Below are 24523 nucleotides of genomic sequence, written 5' to 3' on the forward strand. Positions count from 1 at the left end.
GTGTGTGTGTGTGTGTGTGTGTGTGTTTTGCTATTCATGTTCCACATCTGTGCAGAGGAGACTGGTGAAACAGCTAGGCTTCACTTTCAGGGGCTCTTTCTCCCTTTATCTGTTTTTTCACTTTTATGTTATCTTAATTTGGATATTAGGATTCTACAAAAGACTTCTATTTTGAAAAATGGTGGCAAACAGGAGGAGTTGGGAGTAAGATACGGCTCCAAAGTGCTTAAAAACCACTGATTTAAATAACATCTGACGTTTTTCAACACGTAAGATGCTGTGACATACATCTGAAGAGGTGTGAGTGACCTGTACCTCTGAATCCCCTAATCCCATGCAGTGCTGTAAAAACAATACTACCTCAATTTAACATTTGAAATAAAAAAATCTTTCTTAAGACACCATGATACCATACTGCGGCAACTGCACTTCAAACATAATTCAGTCAACTCAGAATTAATTTTCCCTGCCCCAGAATTGGCCTCCCTGACTGGCTTGAGAATGCTCCTTGTTAGCCCTGGCTCAAAACCTGAAAGTCATCAGTCTTTCTCTTCAGCAGCTGTTTGCCGAAGCCCTATTCGTTTGAAATCGCAGGGCGGGGGAAGGGTGGAGTGGGGTGGGATGTGAGGAGACTGAAAGCCGTGACTGCTCCCTCTTTGTCTCTTCATGAGCGCTCCACCCTGTAAGTGGTGTGGGCTGTGCGCGAGATGATGCTTCCTTAAGTCTAGTCGTTTTAATTGATTTCTGTGTATCTGTATGAAGCAGTGTGTTCTGACATCTGTTCATTCCAAAAATTGGAAAAATACAACAAAGGAAAAAAATGAAGCTCATCGTAATTCACTACCATATGAGATGACTGCTAGTGATTAGCCTAATGGAATATGTTCTCATTCATATTCTAGGGCTCTCGCTGTGGGGCAAGTAAGTAAATGAGCTTGGAGTCATGCTATTCTGTGGCTTAGGCTTATTTTTAAATTTAATGTTACCATCAAGCCTGTCAATCTAGGCCCACGTTATTTCCAGTTTGCCATGGTTTTCCATTTTACAGGATGCGCCATAATTTAACCAGTTCAGTGGAATACCTTTTATTTTGAACTCTTTGCCATTGTAATTAACACTACGTGAACATACATTTTTGTGTAGTTGACTCCCTGAAGGTAAATTCCTAGAAGTATAATTGGTGCTTCAGAGGGATTTACCTTTTCAGTCTTAATAATCTCCCAACTGAGCTACTTCGGGGAGGGGATTACACCTTTGAGACATTATGTGAAATTACCCTACAATAAAGTAGCACCAATTTATTTTTCTACTGTAAGTGTATCATCTAAAAGCTTCCCTCTGATAGAAGGGGGAAAAACTTTAAAATAACTGTAAGATTGTTGTTATTATAAAGTAGAATATCTTTTTGAGGCTATTTACCTATTTTAATTTGATTTTTCCACTACTAGTGTATCTATTAATAGAAGTCTTTTGCCTTTGATTGAAGAAAAGTAAATTTAATATTTTAAGCTTATTATTATTTTTTATTAAGTTTAAGTTATTATGAATAATAAAGTTAAAATATGCATTATTATGAATATTAGAATATCCTTTCAGTGTATTTACCTTTTAATTTCTGATTCAGTCATTTCTATATTTTAACCATTTTATTCTTGCTGTATTTCTTTTTAAGTGTGCCTTATATATTAAGGTTAGGCTTAACCATTAACAATTGGAGCAAGGGAGAGCAGACCCAGTCTTATCCCCACCAGATAGTCCTGTACCTTCATGTTAGTAGCCATCTTGCCACCTCTCACCTCCTCCCAGAAGGCCACTTGTGGATCTGCCAAGTAGCTGGTGTAAAAGGTGGTAAGGGCTGTGAACCCAGTGGGACACAGTCTGGAAACATTAATGGGCATATCCTTGAATCTTCTAAAATTGTATTTTTGGTCCCTACTTTGTATCTGAGCTATTGCATTTGAGGGACAGTGATGGGTACTGTGGGTTTTAAGACAAGAGATTAAATAACGAAACCTGAGTTTTTGGAAGTCTGGAATAGGCTATTTGTGTCACTGCTTGCCTTCCCAGTTGCTTGATTTTCCACTTTGTTTTTCTGGTGGGAAAGCAGACGGGGAAAAGTCTCACAGCCACAGTTCTGATCAGGGAAGTTATTGTGGACCCTTAAAAATTTGAAGTAGTTACTTGTCTCTCACCCTGGGAGGGAAATATATTTCTTACGGTGTTACTAGTGAGGCGAGGAATTAGGTATGAACTCTGAAATGTTGGTTACTGCTTAAGTAGATCCACTTAGTCATAGTTTGAAAGTATTTTTGAAGGTACTAATTAAAAGGTAAGTTATTACCAATCATTTGTATGTGGAAGTCAGTGAGACTTCATGAAACAGGGTTCGATGGCCTGGCCCCCTGGCAGGTAGGAACCCTGCTTCTCAGCTAAGCCAAGACTGAGAAGCTCTGCCCAGACCCTCCCGTGTGGCTCAGCTCTGCCAGCTGCCCCGGAGTAAGCCCCTTCTCAAAAGCTGCATGAAAATAAATGCTCCTCTCACCCAAACAAGTCAACCGTGAGGGAGGTAGTGAGGCCCAAGACACATCATTTTCCAGTCACTGAGGGGCTTGCCACGGGGAGGGGTATTCACTCCCACGCTTCTATTCATGACCGTGTGTTTATAACAGTTGCCTGCTGTTCCTACTCTGTGCCCTTGAAACTCAATATGAGGCTTAACCAGCCACACGAGTGTAGCGTCTATGTCTCAGAACACTGTGTTCACTGACCAGACGCCCCACACCGTCCAGGCACTTGACAGAGTCGTGAAGTCGGGCCATGTGAAAATCCCCGGGTGGACTAGGGGGTGTAAGAAGTGTACACACGCCCTTTCCAGAGCCCTTGGAGACATGTCAGGGAAACAAAACACATACAAGAACCTGTGGCACTGGAAGGCCAGGGCCTGAACCAAGGTCAAGAGGGAGGAGGGGCTTTCATGAATGCAAGGCCTCCAAGCAGGAGAGGACAACAGGAGCGTTGAGGCTTTCAGGTCCCCTTGAGCAGAGACAGAGATGTCCGGGGGTGAGAGAGTGAGGCTGGCTGTTTAAAATTAGTGATCTTAAGAAATGGAAAGGCTCTCAGTCTTGTGGCCCAACATCTGTACAATGCTGTTAACTTCCAGACCGTGCCTTCCATGTAGTTGTAGCTTGTCCTTTGATCTTCTTTAATCTAGAAAAATACCTCAGTCTTTCTTTGACTTGCATGACCTCCACACTGTTGAAATGTACTGCTCAGTCATTTTGTAGACTGCCCTTCATTTGGGTTTGGCCGACATTTCCTCATGAGTCAATTCAGGTAATGTCTTTTTGTCAAGAAAGTCTCATATGTGATGCTCTGCCCTTAGTGGTGCTCCTTGTCAGGAGGTACGTGAGGGCAGAATCTCCTCAGTGTTCACTTCAGTCCTGGGGTTAAGCTGGTGGCTTCACATGAGAGTACTATTGTTGCTTTTCCTTTCGTCTCTAATAAGGAGGACGTTTTTGGAAGTCCTCCAAGTGATTCTGATGTGTCTCCAAGGTTGAGACAGAGAATGGGCAGAAATAATGTCAAGATGGACTGAGGAAGTAGAGGATGTTTTTACAGGATGTCTCGTCTCCATCTAGAAATTGAAGAGCTAGACGCCGAGATATGAAGTGGAGAAAGAGAGACTAAAGTCTCTTGAGGAAAGTGAAGTAATTTTTAAGTATTTGGTGCTAGGAGTTACTGTTTTGAACTCAACCCAGTTTGAAGGGCTGTTTCTGGCCAGATGGTAGGCATTCGAGCAACGTGAACTGGGCTGTACCAGGTGTGCACTGGTTCCATTGCTTTCTATAGTGCCTATAACCCAGGATGCTGAAGTGGAGGAGGATCCAGTAAATGGCCCCCAGCACCACTGAGGAGAGTGAGAGCTGTGAGCATGGTGGAGCCATGGCAAGCAGCTTAGCAGGCCAGGAAACTGGCATCAGAGAGCCCTGCCTGGGGTTAGGCATCTGGATGAGCTCAGCAGCTGGGAAGGGTACAGGGCTGGAGGAGCTGTAAGTGGGAGCAGCTTACTCAGTAGGTGTGCGGGGACAGGCAAGGAGATGGCAGTCTCGGGGACGTGGCTGGAGAGGCGAGGCAGGGAGCTCACTGCTGCAGTGCAGCAGACCCGAGCTGGAGCTGCTGCTGGGGTGGTGCTGACGTGTGCCTGTGAAGGCAGCCAAGTGAGAGCTGAGCAGAAACCACCACAGGTATTTGTTCTGCGAGTGCATCTTCATTTGGCAGGCACATTTTGAGACATTTTGAAAAACAGAAACTGAAAGCTATTTGTGGAATTTCTGAGTAGACTGGCTACCTCGATTCACAGATAAACCCCCTTCTTCCCTTTCAAGAGACAACACTGTCACCCACATTACAGGTGCGGGGAAAGGCCAGTGGAATTCTCTCACCTGGTAACCATTATACTCATCTACCCGTGTGAACCCTCACCTTCTGGATACCACTCACCTCCTACCTTCTGAGGGACTCTCCTGTCCTGTCATGTCCCTCTCATGCAGTCAACTCCCTTCTCAGTTGATTTTGTCTATCAGTTTTAAAATATGAGTAAATATTCAACTTCTTAAACTTTTCTGATCATGTTTTGGTAATATTTGAACATACTTCTTCCTTTCTTTTTTTTAAAGCTTTTGTTTAATCAATTTGTAATTGTCCAGATCTCACAAATATTTGAAATAAGCCTAAAAATAAAAGTTGTCAATTGAAATAGGGACTTAAACTCTTATCAGGACTGCTAACACGTTATTATAAAGCTCATTAATTTCGTTTTTCTTTCACGGTCTGCTCTGATTACCTCACAGAAGTCTGGTAACTGGCCATGGGAGGCCCCACTGAAAGTCTCTACCCCACTGCTGCAATCTTACTTGTGTATCATTTGCGTCAGCTTTTCATCTAAGCCCTGTTCTAGTCTTGAGGCTTTGGGGATGCATATTTTGGGGGCACTTTTTTCAAGATGTGGTTGGGAGACCAACTTACAGACGTGCCTAATTAGCTGTCACAGCTCTTGTCTTGTAAGCCACCTGTAAGCACTGGGCTGGAGGAGAAGGAGACAGGCTTTAGTCACAAATCACAAGGAAAACACAATTATAGACAACTATAGAAACACTTCTGTAAAGAAGAATTTAAGAAATGACTTACCTCAAGGAACTTCTCTTCAGAAGTGATCACCAAGCTGAGCAATGAAGGAAGAGTGAGAGCCAGCCAGGAAAATGAGGGCAGGACTTGTGCACAAAGACATTCCAAGAATAGGAAACGGCATGTGCAAGGGCCCCGAGAGAAGAGCCATCCTAGCAGAGCACCAGCTGGAGGTGGTGGGGAGGAGGCGGGGTGCGGGTAAGGTCAGGGACTGTTGGCCAGGCCACGCTGCATGGCACAGGTGGTGGGAAGATGGGATTTTCTGCAGGCTGAGAGCAATAGCCATTGAAGCATTTTAAGGAGAGGGACTGTGTTGATTGTATTTGTGTTGTGAAAAGGTATACTTTTGATTTGGAGAATGGATTGTAGGGGATCCGGGGAAACCAGTTAAGAGGCAGTGAGTGGATTTAGGAGGCTTGCGCTGACTGAGGTATTCAGGTGGGTGAGGAAGAGGGAAGAATTGAAAATGACTCCTTGGTGTCTGACCGGTCCAATACCATCGTAGTGGTATCACTCCCTGAAGTAAGGATAGGGAAGAACACCAGGTCTTCGGCAAGATCGCGAGTCCTGTTTTCCGTGATTTCAGTTGGAGGTACCTTGAGACAGCCAAGTGGAGCTATTTCAAGCGGGCTGCTGAATGAGATAGTGAGAGAAGTGGATTCGAGATAGGGATCTGGGAGGTATCTGCATTTAGGTGTTGATTAGAGCTGTGGGTGTGGGTGAGATTACTCAGGGAGAGAGGATAGAATGAGAAGAAGGCCAGGTCCCTGTCTTGAGGAATACCTGATATTTAAATGGCCCAGTCAAGGAGAACTAGCTGTGAGACACAGGGAGACAGGCGCAAAGCAACATCACAGGGACAAGGAGTGGTTTTAAAAGAAGGGTGTGACAGACTTCAGGTCCTGCCAAGAGCTCACATGGGATGAGACTGAGTTGTGTTTTTTTTTTTGTTTTTTTTTTTGCCAGGCAGGTCATCGATGACTAAGCTGTGGGTTGGGCTGAAGAGTGACTAGGAAAGAGATGTGGGTCATAAACTCAGCAGGTGTTTAGAGAAATGTAATCATGGGAGGTGCAACTGGGCTTGGGGAGCTATGGGAGAGCTTATGCAGTTTTTGCTACTGGGAATCTTCATCCTATTTTAAAACTGGTAGGAAAAAATCAACTGAGAAGGGGGTTGACTGCATGAGAGGGACATGACAGGACAGGGGAGTCCCTCAGAAGGTAGGAGGTGAGTGGTATCCAGAAGGTGAGGGTTCACACGGGTAGATGAGTATAATGGTTACCAGGTGAGAGAATTCCACTGGCCTTTCCCCGCACCTGTAATGTGGGTGACAGTGTTGTCTCTTGAAAGGGAAGAAGGGGGTTTATCTGTGAATCGAGGTAGCTAGTCTACTCAGAAATTCCACAAATAGCTTTCAGTTTCTCTGTTTCTCAAAGAATAGCTGTATTGAGCTGTAACTCACATACCATACAAGTCACCATTGAAAGTGTACTGTTCAGTGGTTTAGTACATTCTCAGATAGGTGTACCTATAACCACAATTTTAGAAGATCTTCATCATGTTAAAGAAACCGGGGCCCATTAGCTAGCACCCTTTCCTATTCATCTTTTGCTCTCAGGAGAGTATAGAGCATGGCCTGAATTCGGGTTTAAAATTGTACAATGATTTAAAAGAAAAGTATATATTAAACTGAGGCATATGAAAGGTTGCTGAGTGTCTCAGAATTTTAATCCAGCCAGAGACAGAAAGGGGGCTGAGAGGCACCACCTAGGGTTACTGGTATAAAATCAATAGCTGATACACTTGGAAAACCTAACAAATGTCAAAGAGAATTATCTAAAAAGTAGAGATTAGTAAAATGAAATTGAAGAAGCAGAGCTTGTAATTATATAGATTATAGGAGAAAACTTAAAAATTATTTTTATCTCCTGGCCCAGAAAAAGTACATTCTGGGATACTTAAAATTTGCATATGGGTTGATGACCTCGTGTTCGAAATGTAGACACTATATTGGAGTGAGAACAGGCTGGAAAGGGCAAAGTTCCTGTTAAATTAAATTTCATCAAGTGATTTTTAGGAGGAGGATATATGAACATTTAGTAGTCAATAGAAATCAGCATAACTTAGTAAAAAGATCATACCAAATTAACTTCATTTCATTTTCTGATAGAAAATATGGAGGAAATAGTGTATTTTTTATATCAAAATGTTTAGCAAAACCACTTTTTGAATGTGATGTGAAAATAGGTGTGTGTGTGTAAGTGCCCGAGCAGCCGTGCGGGCTCTTTAGTAGATCATTGCTGGAAAGAGCAGGTGACTCAAGAGGCGTAATGATGCCTCATCATAGTTATTTCCTGTTAAGCATTTGGTCATTGTCTGAGGCCATGGGAGGCATACCTGTCAGATTTTCAAGCAGTGCTTGTGAAAGACAATAAATTTTAGTTCATGCTAAACTCTCAGAGCATCAATTATAATAGCAGAATTTCTTTGCAGTGCCTTTGCATGGCATCAGCATCTGTGATGGGCAAGTCAAAGTCCGGGGTCTTCTGCATCATTCCGTTCTGGATAGGCTTGAGACTTTCTTCCTACCTTTCTTAGGAGGAGGTGTCTGGAGGAGGCAATGTGCACAGAGTGTGGGTCTGCTAGACTTAAGCAGCCTGTTCACCTACCATTATGGTTACCTACAGTTCTGCATTCCTATACAAAGGTCAGAACTGTCCAGTCACAGTCATATGAGCCAAACCTTACAAGGTGCCTTTCATATCAATCAAGAGCAGAGAGCCTGATCACCCTGGAAGGGTGTGCATCACGAGGTATGACCGGGAATGCCCAGGGAGCTGAGGACGGATGCACAAACTTACTCCCGACTCACACATCATGAGGTATGACCGGGTACACCCGGGGGGCCGAGGACCAATGTACGACAAGGGACCCCAGAAGCTGACCAGTGGAACGCCTTGTTGATAAGATTAGGACCATAGCCAAGGGTGTGGGGTCCAGTTTCGATGACAACACTTGGTCATCGAGCTGATAACATGGTCAGCAGACTCATTGTCCCCCAAGCCCTAGATGACATTCCTGAGTGTCACCATCCTTTCTCCTTGTCCTCCTAACACACGTAGCTGATGCTCTATGATTGTTCTATCAATAAAAACAGCCAGGATCTTGCCCTCCGCCTCATCCTGCCTTGTGCAGCCTGCTTCACGACACCCATGTCTTCGTCATTGTGGTGTTGCACGACACAACAAGAGAGGAAGGTTAGGATACTGCCCAATCTGCAGTGTGGGCCCAGGACTGGCAGGCAACTTAGTGAAGCACTGATTGTCTTACAGATTCTCTAATAACTGTCTGATTCTGAGATCTGCTAATGCTGAATTACTCGATGCTGGAAATACTTAAGATGAAGCAGTGTAGTCATTTGGTCCGATAAGAAGGTTGCAGAAGAAAGGACCACAGACTAGATGGTTCCTTAGGTAAAATTAAATACGGATGTTCTTTGAGTCTATGGTGAAGTGTATTTCTGATCTTAACTGCTTTTGTTATAAAGCTTTTATATATATATATATATATATTCACATAGCTTTAATATTCTTTTGATACTTGAGTCTCCTTTTCAGTGTTTTAGCTATAACTGTGTGGTTTTTTTTTTTTTCCCCAACCCTCTAAATGCTAGCTTTAGGACCTACAGTATGTAACTTGAACTCATGGCAGTCTCATCGGGAAATTTTATGCTGCTTCACATATGAGAACCTAATGACGTTAGACTCCATACACCCCTTTGGGCTGTTATTGCTGTGTTTTTATTCTGAATATGTCATAGCCTCAGAATACAGTTATTTTCAACAGCCTGTTGTTTTTAGACATTAAAAAAATAATGTTAGGGCCTCCCTGGTGGCGCAGAGGTTGAGCGCTGGGTTGCGAAGCTGCCCGCGGCCTCTGCGGCGCCGGTTCGATCCCCGGCTGCTCCCCGGCCACCAGAGGAGGGTCCCACATGGCGTGCAGACCTCTCCTGCCGCCCGCTGCTCCCCTCAGCAGTGTCCTTCGGTCCTTCTGCCTGCTCTGCCTCCCGCTCTGGCTCTGGTGACTTCTCTCACCCTCCCGCGTTTCTGACTGTACCCAGTGCATGTATAAACAAACAAACAAATAAATAAATAAATAAATAAAAACATGCCTCTATTAAAAAAAATAAAATAAAAAAAATGTTAAAAAAACACTATTTACCCACACTACTAGCTAGCTCTAGTGCTCTTCATTCCTCTGTGTACGGATTTTCATCTTGAATCATTTTCCTTCTGTCCATAGGACTTCCTGAACCACTTTCCTGTAGTGCAGGATGCAATCGTCTAGATTTTCTGTGTCTCGAAAATTTTATTTCACCTTAATTTTTGAATATTTTTTTGCTTAGTGCGGAATTCTAAGATATCCTTTTTCCCCTAGAACTTTCATAATGTTCCTCTGCTATCTTTTGATTTGCCTCATTTCTGTCAAGAAAACTGTTATTTTTTGATTCTTTGTAATTTTTTTTTCTCCTTAGATTGCTTTTTAGAATTTTCTCTTCACTAAATTTCAGCAATTGGATTATTCCGTGCCTTGGTGTATTTTTCTTCCTGTCACTTATGTTTAGGATTTTTAAAAAATTCTTGTTTCCATGGGATTATAGATTTCATCGTGTTTGGGAATTTTTCTGTCATGTCTTAAAATATTTTCTCTTGCCCCCCCACTGCCTCCCCTTTGAGGACTGTGGTTACTCGTAGTGGACTGTTGGCCTGTAACTCAACGGTGTGGCCTCCCTGTCACCCCTCCCACTGCCCCACCTTGGTCCATCAAGGAATTTTTATTGCTGTCTTCCCGCTTACTAGTTTCTGCTGCAGTACCTCGTTGCTCTCAATCCCATCTGTTGTAATTTTTGTCTTAGATACTGTAGTTTTGATTTCTAAGTGATTGATTTGAGTCTTTTGAAAATGTCTTTTGCATCGCTACTAACATGCTTATTTTTCCCCTAAATACATTAAATACAATTATAGTAACTTTCCATGTTCCTAAGTATTATTTATGCCAGCTGTGTGGTTTGCAGGGCTGTTTCTGTGAATGGTTTTTCTCATTATTGGTGTGTTTTCCAACATACCAATGTGTCTTGATCCTCTCTACACTTGCTTTCAATTTTGTGTGGGGGACCAGAGCAGAGTTTTATCTAGGTCTAATTTTGTCTAGTAACTGAGGCAAAGCCCTTGGAGTGCTCTGCCCTGTGACCTGCTCCTGAGCCTTCTGAGCACTCCCTGTTCTGTTCCCTGGCCTTGGGTGGCGCCTTGCGTGCATGAGCTTATCAGCACTCAGCTGAGGAAGTGAGTCCCTGCAGACCTCTAGTGCCCACTTCTCTCTGATGCCCTGCCCTGTGGATTCTAGTCTCCTTGGCCTCTGCAGGTCCCAAGTTCTGTCTCATCATCACAGAAACCACCTGTGCACCTGGTTCTCTCCTCCCGTGATGTCACCTGGGCATGCTTCCTTGGCAACAAGCCAGGGCAGTTGTGCGTGTCACGGCAGTCCTTTTCCTTCTCTCACATCACTGCCCTGTGCTGTTTAAAATTCATTGTTTGATGTTTTCTCCTGTTCTTTTAGTCTCTTTCATGTGGAATGGTAAATTGAGCCCTGTTCCTTCATCTTGGCCAGAAGTGACTTTTTATTTATTGCTAACATTTTAGCTTGCATTCATTTCCTGCTGTCACTCCCTTACCCCTCTGTGCCTTTTCTCTGACACCCTGTGCATCTCCCTCCCTCTCACCTGGCCATTCCTATCCCCTAAGTCTTCTTTCCCCCAGTGCTGGAGTCAGCATCTCTCTGCCCTCAGAGTCAGTGCAGGTGCCTCTTCTAGGATGTCTCCCTTCCCTTTCAGGAGGCATTGAACCTTCTCTCCCTGTTCTCTTTCTTCCCTGCATATTATTTTCAGTGTTCCAGTGGACAGTTTCCCCATTGAACATGCATGTTGGTTCCCACATATGCACACGTGTTAATGTTAAGCTCCTGACGGCGGGAATGGGGTTTGCCCACCTTTGCATCTTGTATGTGAGTCGGTGGGTATGAAATATAAAGATAAGGTATTTAACAAATGTGGGTATGTTTATATGTGTGTTAAACTTGTTTTTATTCTCTCCCCCAAAATCAGGCTACAGAAGAAGTCTCCAAAAATCTGGTTGCCATGAAGGAAATTCTGTATGGCACAAATGAAAAAGAGCCACAGACAGAGGCGGTCGCACAGCTTGCTCAAGAACTGTATAATAGTGGGCTCCTTAGCACGCTGGTCGCTGATTTACAGCTCATCGACTTTGAGGTAAAAAATCAGCTTCTTACTTTTCAAAAACTGGACCCTCTTCGTGGTCTCTTTCCATGTGTTCTCTCCTTTGAAGCATGTTAAGACTCCTGCTGGCTCCTGGCTCAGGTTACTGACCTTAGCCAGCCCGTCTGCCTGTGCCATCGGCGGAGACAGGGTGGGAACTGGGGGGGGGGGGGGGGGCTCAGGCTTAGGTGTTTCCTCACTTACATGAAGCTGCTTAATTTTAATAAACAGCTGCTGGTTTTGTTTTTTTTTTTAATCTTTTCTTTTTAAAGATTTATTTATTTATACAAGAACTGGGGTACAGGTCAGAGGCACAGGAGGGTGAGAGGGTTCACCAGAGAGAGCGGGGAGCAGAACAGGCAGACAGACCAAAGACACTGCTGAGGGGAGCAGCAGGCGAGGCAGGAGAGGTCTGCCACACCACGTGGGTTTCTCCCTGGCCGGCAGGGATCGAACTCATGCTGCAGAGGCTGCAGACAGCTTCACAGCGCAGCCACCGGAAAGGCCCAGCAGCTGCTATTTTTCACATAGGTCGCTGGTCCTTGGCTTTTAAGGCATAAACAATCTAGAGAAGACCATACAGGGTTAGATTTTAGCAGTATATGAGCTCTTAGAGAACATGCACTTATGTCTTTTTTCTTTTTTTTCTTTCAAACCTATTAAGAGCTCACTGCAGCAGAGATCATTTGTGTTCTGTTTGCTTGGCACTGCTTTCGAATTTTTAAATTAGGATAACATTTAAGTAGCAGGAGATTTCATACACAGTTTTGACATCTTGGAAAATCTGACTCTGGCCATGTAGGCTGGTAGCCTCAGCTAGAGCAGAGCAGCCACTCTCAGCTGCAAGATGCTCATACTTGACCGTGCTGCAGACGGTGCCATTTGCTCTTCTGTCTCAGGGTTTGCTTTGCCCATCTGCATCTCCCACCCAGCCCATTAGAGATTGTTGCCAAGCTTATACGGACAAATTTTTCAGTCTTGATATTTAGTGGATTCATCAGTGAGAATAATGGACCATGAGCCAGTCTGACCAGACTTGTCTGAGAAGCCTGTGTGTGGGTGAAGGGCTCTTCCCTGGCTGAGGGCCGTCTCTTCTCTGTGTGCTTGGATGTCTGTGCAGGTACTTGAAAACCTGGGGGAGAAAATGATGGACATAAAGCCAGCTTCAATTTTGGAGAAGGATGGGATGATACAGCTCACAGATTACTTGAATATAATACTGTTATTCTCTTTCCAATCTGTAGAGCAGATTAGAACTACGATATTTCCCTTTATTATAGCTGGCTTCACGAATATTTGATAGTGTATCAAATTCCAACAACAGTTTTTATTTCCTCTGCAAAGTTGGTGATGCATGGGAACATCCAGTTCCTTTTTCCACCTATCCCACTCTCAACCCGGACACTAAATTTAATATTTGGGACTTCAAAGACACAGCATTTAAAAGAAGGGCGTGCCCTGGAGACTGGTTATCACAGACTGTTACTGCTCCTGGCCTAGTGTGGGCCCCGAGGGTCTCCACCCCAGCAAGTTAGCAACTCCCTTCCTCATCTCCAGGCTTGGCAGCCTTGAAACAAGTGACCGTACTGAAATATCTCTTGGAGTCCAGTTCTCCATTTGTTTTTTTTGTGTGTTTGTAGTTTTCTGATTATTAAGTCTTCAGCAATGTCCATCTGCTTTGCTGAGTAAAGTACAGGGGTAGAGAAGTTCTCGTCCAAGCTCCTGCTTTATGTGAAACTTGAGCCTTCATTATTAATCTGTGTGAAGTCTTCCCAAGGTAGACCTCGCTTAATGGGGGGATGTGTTTACTTGCCGTTCAAGTTCAGCTTCTTACACAATTCCTTCTTTTTTATTGTACTGGCAGAGTATAGTTTCTCCTCCCACCACTATAAAGGAAAATATATGTATTGTTTATAACAGGAGCATCCTATTTGAAGCTGCTTCTTTCTTGGGGGTGGGGAGATCAGATTCCTGAACACTGCAAGCCTAGAGCAAGGTTTCATTCTTTGCATGTGTGAGTCAGCATGATTTTGAGAGTCAGACATGGTTAAAATTAATGTAGTATGATTTCACTTTGTTCATGTTAAAGATAGTATCACATTAAAGCAACGAGATTTGGAATTATAGATGAACTAAAGTAATTGTAGATGAACTACAGGAAGAATGTCTGAACATTTTTAAGTCAACTATTTAGTTATAAATATCAGATGCCTTGATTTAAGTTTATTTGGGAGGGTGGGTGGACATTTTTATATAATAATTCAGGTAAATGTATTAATAATGTATTTCTAATAGGGCAAGAAAGACGTGGCTCAAATTTTCAACAATATTCTCAGAAGACAAATTGGTACAAGAACTCCTACTGTGGAATACATCTGCACCCAACAGAATATTTTGTTCATGTTATTGAAAGGGTACGTATAATGTGATAACATTCACCTGCTCAGTTGAAAACAAGGGAAGATGGTCTGGGGCAAGACCACAATGGTAAATGCAGCAGTCGGGTCAGCTTAGTTTCCACAGGCCTTGAGCACTCCTCCTGCGTGAAGCCAGCCTGCGACCCAAACTGAGTTTGAAAATGCCCATGGATGTAAAGCTAGGTGGATTGGGAGCCTTTAAGTTAACAAATCACCTGCGGCACCCTCTGAAGAAACAACACAGACATAGTACTAGAAAGAAAAAAATTACTTCAAGTACTTCATCTGTGGTCTCATTTCTCTTCTCTAAGAATTTAATTACTGGTTGTCCCCTCAAAGACACCTTCTCTGGACATAGATGCAGTGTGAGGCAGCACGTGCTGCCTAGCAAAAGGAGCCGGATGCTGCGTTGCCGAACTCGGCCCAGTAAAGAAAGTGTATGTTTGCAAGGTAGAAACCTTTACTTTTTGCCTGCGTGTCCACTCACTTAACCCTCTGAATTTGGATATGCTCAGTGCATCCTCCTGGAATTACTGTTGAACTAAGCAGGCATTTATGTGTGACAAACAAAACCAACAAAACGCTAAAAATAAAACTTTGAAAATAAAGTCCTTCTCTCTTGTCACTGAGCCTCCCTGGTTGGCAAAGCACCTCCCATTGTCTGAGCCCAGAGCTGTGTGCCAGCTCTGGCTCCGGGTGCGTCTGTCTGTCCCCGCGTTGCTAGTGTTCCCTTCAATCGGCAGGCAGGCGTTTTACTGGCATGACTGTGGGTGTGAATCAGCTTGCTCTTCTGCCTTTATAGCTTGCCTCACTCTGATTCATATCTCTGTGGTTTAACACTTCCCTCAAGTTCAGACTTGTTTAGACAAAGCCTGAGTCAGTGCGTGTGCTGGATGCCAGCATTTTATTTCCTTCTTTCTATTACTATGTGTTGTTTCTTCAGATGTTGCCATACAGAACTTTGGCATCTGATTTTTGTTGTATCAACTTGGAGTTGCATGTGTAAACATGTAGTGAGTATGCTGAAATTTTGGTGTCTTAGAGCAGTTTCCAGATGCCCCTGTGTACTTTTAAAGCCACTATTTCCTTTTCTGTAGAAAGCAATGGTTATTAATCCTTAAGTTAGTTAAAACCTGATTAACATTTTCATTTAGCGGAGCCAAATGAGAAGAACCTCATTAAATGCTGTGTCAAGTAAGACTTGGAGATACAATTTAAGGAAAGTTTAAAATTGTCATCTGAGCTGACCAGAGAAGAATCTTCAGCTAGGGAGGAGAGGTGGAGAAGCAAGGAGAATATACAACATAGAACTGCAAGGAATAATGTAGCAGATTTTTTCCTACCCCTCACCCAGGCTCGGTACCAGCGTCTGTCATCCTCGCCTTCTCTTGAGCCTCCTCACCTGTCGCACCACCGCAACGAGCCGCTCTGGTGCTTGATACATAACACGATTTTGTTTTGTTTTTTAACATAATCACATTATGGCTTAGAAAGCTACCATTTCCTAATGCCTCGTCAGTGTTCATGTTCCCTTGATTTTCATCACAAAACGGTTATTTTTCAGTTTACTTAACTGAATTTAGTCCCCAGACTGAATTTCGTTGATATGTCTCTTAGGTCTCTTCTAACTTATGATAATTCCTACCCTCTTTTTGCAGTGTGCCATTTGTTACCTGGGTCATTTATTCTGAAGAAGAACCACATGTCTTGGATCTGCATCCCTGGGGTTTTATGCTCAGGGTTATGTAGCCGCCGTTTGTTTCACTAGGTTATTGGGTCCAGAGAGTTGATTAGATTCTGATTCAGCAGAGCGAGAATTCTCCATGGATGGTGCTGGGTGCTTCCTGCTGGGCGGTGCTGGCTTCCCACGTCTGGTTCTGTTCAGATTAGTCAGTGGGTCCAGGTGTAAACTGTTTATCATAAAATAGTTTTTCATTGACCTTTTTCTTGGCCTTCTAATTTTAGTATCCATAGAGGATCAAAGCTTAGTCTCAAAATGGTGATTTACTGTTACTCCTTTTCTATGCGTTGGGTTTTTCCCCCATTATCAATGACTGAGTTAACCCAAATACATACAGTCTGTATTGGAGAGACAAGATAAACGCTTGATTGTTTTTCACTTTACCATTGTCTAGTATAATCAGCTGGTGCCCTCACCATACCTTTACATGAGCAATACATATGTCATTGTTTTTGTTTTTTAACTTATTTATTGCTGTTGAAATACCATTGTTCCATATCCTTGCCAGGGTTTTGCCAGCCTAGGCTCTCCTCCTCATGCTGGCCGCCATCCCCCTCCCACCACCAAGTACCTCTAGTCCTCCCTCAGAGCCCATTGCGCTCTCCCTTCAACCCCACATTCTCTTTCCTCTCCCCCACCCCAAGGCCACAATCTGCGGTCAGCTTTCAAGAGTTACTTTGAAGGTTTTACTTTGACCCTTTGTTTGGTTTTTCTATGTTCCATATATAAGTAACACCATCAGTATTTATCTTTCTCTGACTTGTTACTTTTTCCAGCGTCATTATGAACTCAAGTCTTGGGGTTCCTTAAAATATATCTGATGTGTCTCAATTCATTGTAGTCTTTATATCCAAATTCTTATGTCTACACTGGCTACCTTGGGCATGGGGAGCTCATTCAGGTTGGCTCCTGTGTCTTTGCGGCAAGACCCTCACCTGTCTTGGGTGGCATCCTTGCTTTAAGACACACGAGGTCCCTTGCTCATTTTGTCCCGATTCCTGCTGCAGACTTGGAAACAACAATTTCTTCTAGGAGCCCTACCTTTTGTGAACTACCTACCTTCTAAGATTTTTGTACTTTTGTTGCTTAATTAGTTTAGCTTATTTTTACAAACACAATGTGTTTATCTGTTCAGGCCATAAGTGCTTGGATGTTAGACATTTGGGGGAGTTTTGCTGCCAATAATAGTATTCATCAGAAATAACATTGTTTCTAGACTCCATCTGGAGGCCATAGGTTTTTCACTGATGATTTAAATGTTAAGGTGCTCTCTGCTCTAGTGCTAACAGGTCAAACAGCATAACTGTTTGCCTTGTACTACAGCACTGATTTGTGGCTTAATCCTTTAAGACAAGCTCAACAAGACAAACCACCATTAAAACCTGCCTAGCTTGTACCAAACCATCCTGCCCTGCCTTTCAAGCCTCCTGCTTATTAAAGATCAGTGAAGATGAATTATATGATCAGCTGTTTTGTGAGCAGACATTTTAATCACCAAAGAGCCAATCCGCATTCTAGCTGCCACATCAGAAGTGACACGGGAATGTAGTTCTAATGTTGACGAGGATCTGGGACGAGCTAGTGGGGTGACAGGGTAATGCTAGTAACAGTGATGGGGCAGGGTGTCAGGGACAGGATGTGGGTTCGGGTCAATAAGGCAGAGGTCGCGTCCATCCCCTGTTGCTAAAGGAGAGGGGACTTACGAATGAAATTCCAGGTGATGTGGAATGTGCACACACACGAGGAAAGAATAGTAGTTTCGTGGGAAGGCATGAGCACTGATTGGCAGCAGCGAGGAGTATGGAGCTGGTCAGAACGGCTTCGGGCTTTGTCTTGTTCTTTCCCCACCACCACCCCTTATCCCTTGGGTCTTTCCTATCCATGTCCATCCCGCCCCCCCCCCCCATTTCCCACCTGCCGCCCCCACAAAAGCCTCACTTCAGTTAATGGTGTTCATTGGTTTTTATAAGCATCTTGCTTTTTTTGTCAGTTTATCTGCTGTATAAATGTCTCGTGTTTGTCTTTGTCATCCTGACTTGCTTCACTGCACATAATTCCCTCAAACTCCTTTCATCTTGCTGTATAAGGCAGCGTTTTGTCTGTCTTTTGGCTGAGTGGTATTCCACTGTATGGGTAGACCTCATCCCGTCCTCTGCTGTTGGCACTCAGGTTGCGCCCATCCCCTGGCTGTTGTAGATAATGCTGCCATAAACCCTGCAGAGCCTGTGATTTTTTGACTTTATGGTTGTAGTCTTTGATCGATGCCAAAAATTGAATGGCTGAGTCATATGGTATTCCATTTTTACTTTCTTAAGGTAAATCCAGGTGGCCTTCCATAATGGCCACACCCATTTACATTTCCACCAGCAATGTGACAGGCTTATTTCTCCGTGTCATCTCCAGCACTTCTTGTGGGGGCCTTTTTACTGTATACTGTTCTCTCAGGTATGAGACTTTTATGACAGAGTGGGAGATGCATTGTATTAATTAAAGTTTATCTGATGAGCACGAAGAGATCATCTTAAACTCCTAAGCCAGAGGGGCCGTTGATACTCTTGTGTACTGGGTAGATTGGTTAAGACTGAGCATGAACAAAGGTGCTGACTAGAGGCACCTGCGGTTCTCCAGGAGCAGAGTCACAGCGGTGGGGACGGTAAGCAGAGGAGACCAGGCCACCCCCACGAAGCATTACAAAGAACTGATGACACTGAAGAAGGGAAGTCGGGACTAGATGAAGAGAGGGAAGGTTGAGGTCTGCTGTCGAACAGTACCTTCAAATGGCATGTTGTTATTTAAATTAGTTTAAATCAAATCACTTTTTAATTCAGCCCTTCAGTCCCATTAGCCAACATTCAGGCGCTCAGTAACCACACGTGCGAGTAGCCGCCGCCAAGCGCCGCCCAGACTTAGGCCCTTTCCCCGGGACAGGAGCTCCGTTAGACCCGCTCAGGCCGAGGTCTCGGACAGCAGTGATGCTGGATTACAGAAACAAGGAAGATGAGGAGGGAGCTTTTTTGTGGAGGGAGATGAGATTTGATTTTTGACAGGTTGTGTGTATGGTAGCTTCTGGCTAAGTTTACTCAGAGGCAGCAGAAAGTGCCTAACTCTCCTTCCCGAGTAGCCCTGGGCCCGTCTGGAAGGCTGCTGGGCGTGTGTGAGCATCACCCGGGGCCAGAGGCCGGGAAGGAGAACTGGGAGAGTTGTTTGTTTTCTTTCTTTAAGGAGCGAGATGCTGTAGGCACTTGCCTTTGCTGGTAGAATGTTGGGAAACTCTAGAGGAGAGTGGGAGTGGAGAAGGCGTTGAGCTGGAGCAGACAGCTTGAGAGGAAGTGGAGGACGAGAGCCTGTGCTGGAGCAGGAAGGTGGAGTCCAGTCCCAGAAGCTGCGTGCATAGCAGGAGGGAGAAGCCTACACCACTGAGGTGTGGGGGGAGGCTGCTAGAGCCCCAGTGACCACTGAGAGAGGCTCCAGGTTCTTGTGAAATTCCTAAGACCTGGCTTTCAACTTTGTGGGGCTTGCGTGTTGCCAAGAAGCTGAAAGCACTGTTTGGGAAATTGAACGGAAGCAACACAGTATACATGTTCTGTGTGGAAGTCTGTGCTGATAACTGTGAATTTGGGAAGCCTTTTTGCTTCCTGTTGTTTTTTGATTTCACTTTCAGTTTTTCTGAAGTCTTGACAGTGCCACAGGTAAAACGAATCCCTTTTGACCCTAACCATCCTTCCCAGCTATTAAATAATGACCTTGCATTTGCGTGATCACACCCAGGGCTGTTAGTCTTCTCTGGGTTGAAGCACATGCTCTTCTCTGAGCGACACCTCAGTCACCGCCTACAGTTGCTTGGGCCCATCCGAAACTTATTAAAATTTTGAAGAGCTTAGTGTTAGAGTGTTGTTGTTGTTGTTGTTGTTGTTTTAATATTTTCAGCTGCTTAATTTCTTTTTTTTTTTTTAAGATTTATTTATTTATTATTTATTTATACAAGCACTGGGTATAGTCAGAAGCACGGGAGGGTGAGAGGATTCACCAGAGCCAGAGCGGGGAGCAGAGCAGGCAGAAGGACTGAAGTACACTGCTGAGGGGAGCAGCGGGCGGCAGGAAGCCATGTGGGACCCTCCTCCGGTGGCCGGGGAGCAGCTGGGGATCGAACCGGTGCTGCAGAGGCTGCGGGCAGCTTCGCAACCCAGTGCTCAACCACTGCGCCAACGGGGAGGCCCCAGTGTTAGAGTTTTAAAAGAATAATCATGTACGTTTTTCTTTTTGCAGGTATGAATCTCCAGAAATAGCTCTAAATTGTGGGATAATGTTAAGAGAGTGCATCAGACATGAACCACTTGCAAAAATCATTTTGTGGTCAGAACAGTTCTATGACTTCTTCAGATATGTCGAAATGTCAACATTTGACATAGCTTCAGATGCATTTGCCACGTTCAAGGTAACAAACTAGAACTCTAAACATACCCACAGGTCAAATTAGAAGATGTGCGCTTCCTAGTCTCTGCCCTCTAAGTTTATGCACGACTGCCCTCTAGTGGGAAGAGAGGAGATGTGTTTTATAAGTGTGTTGTGGGGGGTGGATCTAGATATTCGCAGTAGAGCCACAGCTTTTAAAAGGATGAAAAATGCAGATTGTGAAGGCTGTCTGAAAGGTGGAGGTCCTATATGGTCCCAAGTGCACATTTTTGTTAAATTACCCATCAAGGCACAGTATCTACATGTACAGTATCTCTAAAACCAGGTTGTTCTCCTGTGTAGTAACTGCTGCAACAGTTTCTTTGGTTAAGCACCAGATGAAGTGGTTGGCTGCTTTTCAGGGCCATGGTCAATTTTATAATATACAATCTTTTAAATACTAGAACCACGTGCAGGTCAGATTTCCACATTGCAGACAGGCGTGAAGAACAAGGGTCCTGCCTTTCCCGTCTCGTCACGCCAGAACTGGAGTATTACATGCGGGGCCTGGGGGGTCACCTGCACTATTCACATCATTACCCTCCCTCGCCACTTACCTTAAGTACACCTGTTGCGTATTTCTATAAAGTAAATACACGTGACACTGTAGAACTTGCACCTTTTTGAGTCGCAAGGTTCTCTGCTGCTGAAGTGTACACATGCAGCTGTCTGTCTCCTTTCCCGCAGGAGAGCAGCCTCTGCGCCGCCTCCCTCATGCAGTGTCGGGCCACATGAGTGAACATTTGGTCTTTCAGTGTAAACAGAACTTCATAAACTAACCTGGAGATGTCCTTTCTCACAGTGAGAAGCAGCCACGTTTCTAGTGGGGGTTCAGCTTTATGGTTACAAGAATTCCTCACACTTCGGTCTCTGAGTAAAATATGTGTCTCAGAGCGAATGAACAGCCTTAAAATAGAATGAGACTGGCCTTTAGGGTTTTGTGTTGAGTGAGGAGGAGACAATACTGTGAGAGGTGCCCGTGGAGTTACTTTCCTGAAACCATTAGAGAAGGTATCAGAAGCCTCGGCTTAAGACCTCAGGTAGTTATTTGCCAGTTTACAAAAACCCAAGTGAAATAACTTGAGATTCTAGCCCAGACTGCTCAATCCGGGGTCTTAGGAAACAGCACACCTGGGGCTGGGGCTCGTGATCCCTTCGTGTGCAGTGAAGGGGCCTGGGTCCCATGCAGGAGAGCAGACCCATGAATAGGGGAGGGACAGCAGCACTGTGTGTCAGGAGAGAGCAAGCCGCAAGCTGGGTGCAGCCCTGGGAGCAGGGGGTGAGGGAGGAAAAGGAGGTGCAGCCAGAGCACCCAACGTGGATGCCATGCTCCTGGACATGTCTGATGGTCTTCGTTGCCCTTGCTGATCAGGCCATCTCGCTTAGCATGGCTTCTTGAAGTTAATTGTCACCAAGAGGAAAGGGTGGGGTTGGAATCTCTCTGGGTAAAGCGCCCTGTCAGGTCGTGGTAGGCAGAGAGGGAGAGGTTAGGCAGAGCCAACAGGGAGTCCCCCTAAAGAAGGGACCCTCATAAACAGCACAGGACTCTGAAGGATCAGCTGTGAGAAAGCATCAAGAAGCCAACTCAGTTCTGTGTACGAGCTGCTCCTTGTCACACAGAAAGAGGAGAGCTAGTTACAGAGCCTCTGAACAGAGGGCTCCCCAAGAAACAAAATAAAGTGGAGCTGCAAACCAAGACCACATACACAACCCCAGTCAGAGCCAGAAGGACCGGCAGCTGTGCTGCCGGGAGCAGGGAGGGCTGCCCCCGCTCCCCCCACTCTCCTGGGGTCCTTTTTGCAGAGAATATTCTTACAGTAGGGAGGAGGCTAGGTGTGTGGTTCGTGCTCTCCTTGGAGAGGCGATTGCAACCAGAGCTACCTCCCCAGAAAATGCCCTCTGTACAGGAAGCTGAAGCCAGCACGACGCTCCCATAACCCTGGACAGGTCTGGGCACTACAAGGAGAGAAAGGCTGTCTGCTCTAGACATCCAAAGCAGGCACCGAGGTGGGCAAGCAGCTGGCCAAATGTCGGTTAGTTTTTGCTGTTTTGGTTTTGGTTTTAGGAATTAAGGCGATAGGGCAGGCGGGATCCAAAGGCCAACAAATTTATCTCCAATTTCCCAGAGTAAAAGAAGGTAGATTCTCCAGAAAGGCTGGTGGATCTTGGAGCTTGATATTATAGCTATGTAAGGTTGTAGAAAATATTTCCAAAGAGAGAGGTGATATCTGAGCATTTTAAAAAGGAAGCATATACCCACAGATTGAGAGTATTACCAGTTGTAGGTGCCAATGGATCGGGGACTGGGCACGTGCTACTGGAGCAGTGCCCAGTCTAGCGAGTCAGGTCGCAGCATCCCCCAGTGCGTGTAGTAGGCGGCAGCTGTTAGGCTTGTTCATGATGGCAGCGAGGAGCGGCCTTGTGTGGATAATCACACAGACCTGTTCTAATGGCCACAATGAAGAGATTGATGCCAGATGGGGTTTTGGTGCAGTGATTCACAACAGATACCACACCATCTCCATAAGGTGCTGGAACACAGATTGCCGTCACCCTGAGAGCGTTCTAGCGGGTCTCCTTCTGGGCGCTGTCCCCGCTGGATCCAGTTAAATGGATGACTTAAGAAAAGAATGCTCAGGCCTACTTATCTGATGTGTCAGTGATAGCCACGAAGGGCAAGGCAGCAGACAGCAACAGGCTTTATAAAGATCCAGAGGCCAGAATGAAACCAAATGAAATAAAATGCAGATACCCAAGGTCTGTCCCTAGTGGCCCCGACTCTATAAATAGGGGCTGTGGGAATAAGGTATAACAGTAATAGTACTAATAGTTACTAAGTGTCAGTGACTCAGATAACCCTTTGACAGTAGTAGTATTACCTCCTTTATAAATAAGGGAACTAAAACCTAGAGATGTCAAGTGAAGTCAGACAGAAAATGGGGAAGCCAGAATTTGAACTACTCTGAGAAAACAAAATTCTGAACTCATCCAGTAAAAAACTAAACAGTATGACACCCCCAAGCCTTGTGGACATGTCCTGTGACCTCAGGAGCTGTGGATGGCCTGGCCTCACCGTGCGCTCGCCAGGTAGCAGTGTGTGCATGTGTTCCCTTCCGGGCGCTGCACTGTGAGAGGTGCGTAGACGTAGATGGTGAGGGACTCAGCCTGTCTTTCGAGAAGTGGTTAAAGGAGCTGGACGTATTCAGCAGGAACTCGAGAAGACTCAGTAGGGACTTGCCATGAATGCATTCCTTGCGTTCAAAGTGGGTCCTGTCGAATGTGGATTAAACCTATTTCTGTTGACTGCCAGTTTCTGGAAGTAATCTGGGCATAGGTTTTTACTTGAGCATAGGAAGAACTTTCTAACTCACTCTTGGGGCTCCAGCGGTGAGAGCCACACAGCTGGAAGAACTGAATTTCTTGTCCTTGGCCATGGTCAAGCATCAGGCTAGAAACTGGACGATGACTTGCCGGGGCCCTGGTGAGCAGCTCCCCTTCTGGGAGTCCAGGCCTATCTTTGGGGCCCAAACTTACCTAACGTTTAGGAAATTTTTCAAGGTCAGCACACCCCAAAATTTGGCTGTTGACTGTTGGACTTTCAGGCGATTACCCGTCCCCACATTGCACTGGGGCTTTGAGTGGACTGGAATTTAGACAGGCGGGAAATCAGAAGTCCTGCCCTTCTCCCCCCACTGCCTGGTGTCCCGGCCATGCTGCTGGCCCTGCAACCCTGCTCTTGCCAGCCAGCTCCAACTGTGCCCTTGCCCCTTCATCTCTTGGTTTCTGCCCCCTCCCTAGTTTGAGCTCTCCAAAGCGCTTGGTTCTAGCCCCGGTTCTCATGTCTCTATAGATGGGGGCTCAGCCCAAGTCCCCACCTCTTTTACAAATTAGCGTTAGCTTTTTCTCAGTGCTGTGCTTAGTCATTAACTGCAACTTTTCTACTAATGTCAGCTCTTCTGTGCAACCCTGGCAGGGCCTTCTTAGCAAAGGGCTTATGTCCTGCCCTGTGCCCAGCCTGTTTCAGCAGGTTTCTCCAGCCTCTCCAAGGCCATCGAGATCTGCTTCCTCCTTGGCAGCGGTTTGCTGAGTTTCCTGGTCTCTTTAAACCAGGTAATAACGAAGACTCTCCCCTAGGTGGGGAGATGTTGGAGGTCCCCCATTTTGTGTATGGCCCAACTCTGAGCCTTTCGCTCTTGAGACGCGCCCTCTAGGGTAAATGGTCGCCCTTCTCAAACCTTCCGCACAAGTCTGCCACACAGTGTGTTGAAAAGCTTTGCTTCTCAAGCAGACTTTTACTCCACCTGTCCCTGAGCCCAGGGACGCACAGTGGGGAGCTGTGGTCTCAGAGACGCTGCTCCTTTGGGGTTCTCTCGGGTGAGGACAAAGCAGTGAGCACT

General features: G+C 45.2%; 1 protein-coding gene across 3 annotated transcripts in view; it reads left to right on the forward strand.

The window, feature by feature from the left end:
* The window catches only part of CAB39 (calcium binding protein 39), a gene marked incomplete at its 5' end in the record, with an annotated part of 46767 nt that overhangs the window by 13202 nt on the left and 9042 nt on the right, over positions 1–24523 (forward strand). For 2 of the 3 annotated variants that reach the window (XM_084253142.1, XM_084253143.1), the window contains 3 exons: positions 11346–11510; positions 13812–13930; positions 19941–20109. In XM_084253142.1, coding sequence (XP_084109268.1) covers positions 11346–11510; positions 13812–13930; positions 19941–20109 — 453 coding nt within the window. The remainder of the gene's footprint in view (positions 1–11345; positions 11511–13811; positions 13931–19940; positions 20110–24523) is intronic. The other variant, XM_084253144.1, reaches the window with a different exon arrangement.

The sequence above is a fragment of the Talpa europaea genome (genome assembly GCF_964194135.1).
Source record: "Talpa europaea genome assembly, chromosome: 1".
Taxonomy (NCBI): domain Eukaryota; kingdom Metazoa; phylum Chordata; class Mammalia; order Eulipotyphla; family Talpidae; genus Talpa; species Talpa europaea.